At 45.1% G+C, this 7,713-nt stretch overlaps 1 protein-coding gene across 1 annotated transcript; it reads left to right on the top strand.

Moving 5' to 3' along the window:
• Positions 1–282: 282 nt before the first annotated feature.
• On the top strand, positions 283–7,021 carry LOC106810335 (janus kinase and microtubule-interacting protein 3-like). The gene is made up of 3 exons (XM_014813644.1): positions 283–915; positions 6,164–6,243; positions 6,919–7,021. The coding sequence occupies exons 1-3, from the start codon at positions 283–285 to the stop codon at positions 7,019–7,021; spliced, it is 816 nt and encodes a 271-aa protein (XP_014669130.1).
• The last annotated feature ends 692 nt before the right edge of the window (positions 7,022–7,713 follow it).

The following is a 7,713-nucleotide window of genomic DNA, read 5'->3' as shown; positions in this document are numbered from 1 at the left end:
TCCCCCTGTCTCCCCCTGTCCCTCTCCTATTCTCCATCTCTCCTGTCCATCTGTCCCTTTCTCGCGGTGTATAACTATAATCGGACCACTAACCCCTCTCTTTCTTTTCAGGAAGTGGCCAGCTATACCGTATACATCCGTCCGTACATCGCTCACCGCGGCGATAGTGCGTCACATACACCACACCACACCACACCACACCACACCCACCCGCCTATACGCATACGCTGCGTGCGTGCGTGCGTGCGTGCGTGCTAGTGTGACACACTACCGCCTCTCATCATGTCCTCGACGCGGAGGCCCGACACAGGGTGCCTCCCCGCCGACGACTCGCTCAGAGTGGCCAATGACAGCCTGCGTGAGGAGATATTGGACCTAAGATCGCGGCTGGAGGCAGAGCAGGAGAAATGCCGGCAGCTTCTCCGCGAGAGAGCGCAGGGGGAGCGCGAGGCTCGCGTGACGGAGCGCCGGATATCCGCCGAGGCGCTGAGGAGCTCGACAGCGAGACTCTGCGAGGAGAAGCAGAGCGAGCTGCTCCGCCAGAAGGAGCTACTAACGCAGTGCTACCGCGCTGAAATGGAGAAGGTCATCCGATCGAAGGACGAGCGCTTCTCCAAGACAAAATCCGAACTAACCCGACAGAACGAAGAGTTGGCTGCGCACCTGCAGGTGGCGCTGCAGCAGCAGCAGGCAGCGCAGGGCCGGGAATCGACGATGAAGTACGAAGCTGACATCGGGAGGTTGAAGAACGAGGTGGCCGAGCTACGCAGCAACAAGCGCCACCTGGAGGAGCAGCTGCAAACTATCATAGAGGCCGACAGACAGAAGGCGACAGACATCAGGGCTATGCACGAGCAGCATCAGATAGAGCTGGGTCGCATGAGAAAAGATGGCAAGCAAGAGGTCGTTAGACTGGTGAGTGTTACACCTCAAGCCTCCTACCTCTCTATTCCACTCATTCACCTATATCTCTCTATATTCTCCCTGTCCCCTAGCCAATCGCCGACGCCTTCACTCACCTCCTACTTTCCAACAGTCTCACCCAACCCTTGGTTCTCCGGCGATCTTTCCCCCGACCCCGCATCCCCCTACCCAACACACTGGCTATAGTTCTATGTTATCAGGAGTAGAATATAGGGGAAAAAATTCCCTATTATCTACTCCTGATGTTATCTAGCGCACGTCTTAGTTGTTACAATATACCGCGCAAACTAGCTATACACACGCATACATACACACAGGTCACAGTTTAGCCCCCGCCCAAGCCCCGCACGCCCCCGCATTCATTCATGCATTCATTCATCATGCCTTCTACCAGCAGCGAATGTATGATTCGGATAATGATCAATGATTATGATGCGCGCATGCGTGCGTGCAAGTACATGGGCAGTTACAGAGTATGTGTTAAATACGCCATGCCGTTCGTAATTAATCTGTAGCTGATTAATATACTTTTACGTATACAGCTTCTTTATTCTTATAGCGTTAATTAACTTATAGGCTATACTTTATTTATTAATAGTTATACTTATTATACTTATTAGATATACGTATTAGATATTATCAGTGAGCTAATAATACCTCTATTATTATCTCTTGATATTATACATATAGCTTCTTATTATACTTTATCATTCACCTTTCCTTCACATCAACGATGTCAGCAGCCATGTAGGTGCAGTGGAAACCCCTGCCAGCGACAGCTAATGCCTGTAATTGATTATCAACCGCGGGGGCGGTGCTACTCCTATTTCACGTAATGAGGTTAATTTTTTTACGTGCTAATTAACTCACCTGTTCGGAATAATCACGTGATCCCTGTGACGCGTCATAACATAGTTGCTGCGTCTCTGGCGTTTGTAATCTCTGACGCGACTTGAAGTTGGTATAACTAGCTTCGTATTTTCGAGTTGAATTATTGGATATTATGTATTCTTGTGTGTTTTCTTTCTGTATGCGTGCGTGCTGTGATATGCACACACATGCACGCGCGCACCCCACCCCTCCCACACACACACACATAGGCCCTACAGCACGCACACACACACAACACATGACACACTACAGCACACCCACACACACACACACACGCACCACGCACACACACCACGCACGCATCGCACGACGCACGCACGCACGCACTACAACAAGAGCACATGCACACAACACACACACTACACACAACACACACATACACACACACACACACAGTAACACACACACACACGCACACCACACTGCGACGCACGCACCGCCACGCAACGCACGCGACAGCAAGCACGCAGCCGCACGCACACATACAAACACACACACACCACACACACCCCACACACACACGCACAACCGCACACACAACACACACACACATCCACACACCACACACACACAACACACAAGCACATTCACAAACCACACGACGCACACGCACACCACACACCGCACATATATATACACATGTCATACACAACGGCCCTTATGCTAACATAACAGCAGACAGCCATGTTGGAAGGGTTGATAGGATATGAGATAAGGAGCTTAGGAGGGTTTGAGCCGGCAATGAGACGGATGACTATTATAGTAAAACAATAGTCGATCACCACGGCTAATATGGTCACATAGTATAACAGCTGTTGAATGCTGGTGCGGTAAGACCGGTCGTGAATAATTGTATTCTACCTGCTCAGTATTCACGTGTGCGATATGTCACGTGACCCGATGACGCCACAATGCTTGCGTCTGTCGTGTGTAGTAAAACAATGACCCGTGACTCACAGCTTATAGACTAGTTACGTATATAGATCAGCCTGGGTGGACTACGAGTGGCGGCTCCTTGTCTAGTTATGAGTAATTATATATATAGGTGCGTGCTTGAAGCTGCGCAGAGACTTGGGAAGCTAGTCTAGCCAGCTCTAGGTGAAAAGGTCAAGCTATAGTTAGTCACCACCGGTCAGTAGGGTAGGGTGTTACAGGTGCACTGGTCGCGTAAGTAATACTTGTGCCTGTTGGGGTGGGTGGAGCTCGGTACGTGACACTGTTGATTTACCGTGTTAAGTACATAGCTAATATTTTATTATTATAAGATATTGATTATTGATCAGATTATTGATATGATAGAGTTAGCTTAGATTTAGATAGATATGGATAGATTAGAGTATGATTAGATAGATACGTATAGATATATAGTATTAATAGATTAGAATCAGATATGCATTAGATAGATAAGATTAGATTTATGATAGATAAATATGATTAGATTATGATAGATTACAGATATGATAATTGATTGATAGATATAGATAGTATAGACTTATGATATGATTAGATAGATAGATAGATAGATAGATTAGATTAGATTAGATAGATTTAGATTATGATATGATTAGATAGATGATATGATACTGATTAGATAAGATAGATATGCTAGTATAGATATGATAAATTACGATATGATAGATAGATTATTGATAGATTATGATATGGGAAGAGATGATTAAGAGAGAGAGAGACCGAGAGATCGAGAGAGAGAGAGAGAGTATACGAGAGAAGATTAGAACAAGATGAAAATGAGATAGAGAGAGATATTGAGAGATAAGAAAGAGAAAGAGATGAGTTATGAGAGAGAGATGAGAGTATGAGAGTAGCAGAGAGAGAGAGTAAGAGATAGATGCGGAGAGAGACTAGAGATGAGAGAGAGACGAGATGAGAGTAGAGTAGAGATAGAAGAAGAAAAGAGAGAGAGAGAATGAGAGAGAAATCGAGAGAATGATAGAGAGAGAGAGAGATGTTAAGAGATTGAAGAGAGATGAACGAGATGTATGCCATGATGAGAGGATGAGCATCCGAAGTAAGAGAGATTTCGCTACGAACGACTATGTACAGAAAACATTGCATAGAGGTATTAAGTTCTATCATCGTGGACGTCTCGCGGGGTCTACGATGGGATTTTGCGATGTCGCACTAACGTGAGTTTAACTAATTAATTTATCTGTATTTACTTTCATTATCTCGCCATAAATCCTCGGGTGCTAATTGATATTTCATGATGTTGTGTTCTACCTAGATTTTCCGTACATATTATAGTAGGATGTTAGTACTGTATATATATTCCGTACATATTCTCGGTGTTCCAGGTAGGCAGGCTTTGGTTAGTGGTGCTTCGATTACTTTGTCCATGATTGAAGTGGTTATTGTGTTATGAAGTGGTTGATACCGATCATCTAACAGCAGAAATTGTACGTAAATATAACTGAATTCTTTAGTAGTGTGTGTGAGGGCGTGCCTGCATGCGCGCGTGTCTGACTCTAGGCAATTTTAAGTAATTTTAGGTAATTTTGTCCGTGTTTCCGTGAGTGCGCCTGTGCGTGCGTGCGCGTGCGTGTGTTTACCAGAAGTATACCTCCCTCCACTCGAGTCGCGACGTGCTGGACAGCCTCTGGCCGTGTTTAGTGAGTGCGCCTGTGCGTGCGTTGCGAAATCGCAGTGCGTGTGTTTACTCTACGAATATAATTAAAAACCGGAAGGTTCAGTGGTTGGAAATCACAACAAATGCATGCAAAATCTATTTCGCAGTAAACAGAGTATATAGATGTATAAATAGGTATATATAAGCAGAGATATAGGTTTAAGAGCGATAACAAATGATTTTAAGTAGCTCTGCCATCCTAACGATGTTTAAAACGAGTGTTAATTTATACCATAGATATATATTATATATAGAGAGAGAGAAGAGGGAGAAACATATAGTCTAACTAGTATATTATTTCTATGGTTAACACTGTTGGCAATCTTGTCCAATAACTGCATTTTAAGTCGCATTTGTTTTTTCACAACCATGACTATTTGATATTTGATATTTTTCATCCCCACGCACATCTCCCTCTTTCATACTATCGCATCTCCGCGGCCGACCCATGTGGAAAAGGGCAAATATAACCATCTACCTGCCTATAAAACCAATTAAACTCATTAATATCTCTGACGATAAATAAAATTATCGGCACAGGACATTAACCGCAGACTTGTGTGATGTGTTAAACGTGGTGGGTTCTGAATTTGAAAGAGACCACCCCTTAACCTCCCGCTTCAGCACTCCAGCAAACCAGCTATCCACAGTGAGCAGCATGCAGGAATGTCATAGCGGGATTCACGTCACGTGCATCAACCATGCACGTGTGTGCGTTAGTTAGATTGTCGTCTGCGCGTACCACCGTGAGTGCGATGGCGAGTAATGGCCGACATACCGGTAGGGGTTGGTGTGAGCAGACATCATGTTCGCGGGACTGTGAATGAAATAGTGGCGGCGGCCTGTGCGCGAGAATATTGTGTCGGTGGCGTTTTTTTACTTCATTGCAGCTTCTGCTGGACGGAAAGAGTATAGGCCTATATATATATATATATAATTATATATATATATATTTTTTAAAAGAGTGCGCGTGTGTGCCCGTGCTAGCGTGTGATGTTGCAGCTGAGGTTGAGAAAAGCTGGCCATGTGGCAAGGACACGCATGCCCATCTTATTGCACCGCAGAGTCTTATCATTAAAACCATCTAACAAAAACTGCATATGCAACTGCAGGGGCGTGTGCGTGTTTGTGTGCGCGAGCATAAAACACGCATCCAGCATGTGAGCCTATCTCCCACGGTGTCCGGTTACTGTGCGTATTAGTCTATGTATATGTCAGGATTCACTGAATTTAGTTTTTACACGAGAACATGTTATTTATATAATTTAATGATAATTCATTATGTTTTTATAGCGCCGATTGTTGTGCGATATAGTGATAATGCTCACGGGGTTCTCTCTACCCCTGCTCTCCTGCTAATCATTTCTTTCAGGAACGGTCTATCAACAGCTTGTCTTCTAAGCTAGCGATGTATTTGATTTGATCGTACTACTCGCCGGTATCAAATGTCTACCATCGCCGTTTGTACTCAAGCTATGAACTCACAAGCAGGTTTATATTTGGCCTGCCCTCTCACCACACGCCCCTCCTGCATGTGCATTTAGCACCATCTGACCCCTGTGTCATGAAGGCTTCACGTACACCAGTGCTCCTATTCAGCTACGGTCATAGCGCTCATCTAGGTGACTAGTCACACAGCTACGATTCTACTACGGATGCTTAAAAGTTTTATCGTGAATAAGGCCATGCCTTGTGCACAAGAACTGGTGGCGCAAGACCGGCGGGTACAGAACGGCGGGCGGCGTGAACAACGTCGCAATTACGGCTGTTGACACTACAAGGTGTACGCGGACTAACAATTTACCGCCGCATAGTTCATGCCGTGTGACGCCCTGTGCCATTACGCATAAATATATATAATATATATATATATATATATATTATATAGTATATATGTGTGTGATGTGTGTGTGTGTGTGTGGTGGTGTGTGTGTGTGTGCTGTGTGTGTGTGTGTGATGTAGTGATGTGTGTGTGTGGTTGTGTGTGTGCTTGCGTGGGCGTGCGTCGCTGCGTGAGCGTTCGCGCCCGCGGTGTGTGAAGCACGTAGATTATTCACATATACGCATTAGTATATATATATATGTATATATATATATTTATATTTATTTATATGTATATATATATGCTCTACTTCGGCAGCACGTAGTTGTTCAGATTAATCATTCTTCTATAGCCATCTGTATCAATGTACCATCCTGTATCGTTTGTGAATGCCTGCCTCTGACAAAGTACTAGATTATTACACCAATTATATATATAATAGACACCCATCCTCCACTGAATATATCGAATGGTCGCACAGTAAACAATAGACACGTGTTTATGGCAGTAAAGGATGCGCTACAAACATAATGGTGCTGACCCTTTCATCCGTTCATCCACCACCGCTCGCACTGCAGGGGTGGTTTCCTGGCTATTAACCACATTAAATCTCACTGTGCGAATGTATTGTTAGCTCACGCACCGTGCTTCTGCGTGTATTCGCGCTGTTTGATGTCTACATTTTCCCAGAGCTGCCAGAGGTCTCACTGTGTGAGGATCCAGGCCAGTGCGAATGAATAGCAAACTGATTAACTAGAGATCTCGCTGTTTGAATACGTGGGTGGAATACTGTGATGGTTTCCTATAACGACTATAGTGACCTCACTGTGCGAACGCATGGTCAGACCTGATGGTTTCATATAGCTACTAGAGATCTCACTGTTTGAATACGTGGGAGGCTGTGATGTTTTTGCTATATAGCTACTAGATATCTCACTGTGTGAATGCGGGGGTCAGACCTGATGGTTTCACATGGCTACTAGATATCTCACTATATGTGAACGCATGGCAATCTGAGATGCCATATCACTCGCTGCGTACACTCAAGCTCCCACATGCTGTGATCATACCCGTGTCCGCTCTGTGTCATGCGCAGGCGATGAGTGCCATGGTATATTTATCCGCGGGTTATACAGCACATAGAATATGTCAGAGCAGCGAGCACGGGCTAACTAAGCTACGATGCGTGAGCGCGCACGATAAAGAGGGAGAGAGGGGAGAAGAAGGAGGAAGAGGAGGGAGAGGGCGGCAAAGAGAGGAGGAGGATGGGGGATGGTGGAGAGATCAGGGAAAGAGAAATGAGAGGGAGCGAGATGAAGGATGAGAAACAACAACAGAGACAGAATGAGAGATGGAGAGAGAGAGAGAGAGAGAGAGAAAGCGAGAGAGCGAGCGAGACGAGACGAGGTAGAGAGAGGAGAGAGAGAGA

This window comes from Priapulus caudatus, unplaced genomic scaffold (genome assembly GCF_000485595.1).
Source record: "Priapulus caudatus unplaced genomic scaffold, Priapulus_caudatus-5.0.1 Scaffold434, whole genome shotgun sequence".
Lineage (NCBI taxonomy): Eukaryota > Metazoa > Priapulida > Priapulimorpha > Priapulimorphida > Priapulidae > Priapulus > Priapulus caudatus.
This window is presented reverse-complemented; position numbering and strand designations above follow the sequence as displayed.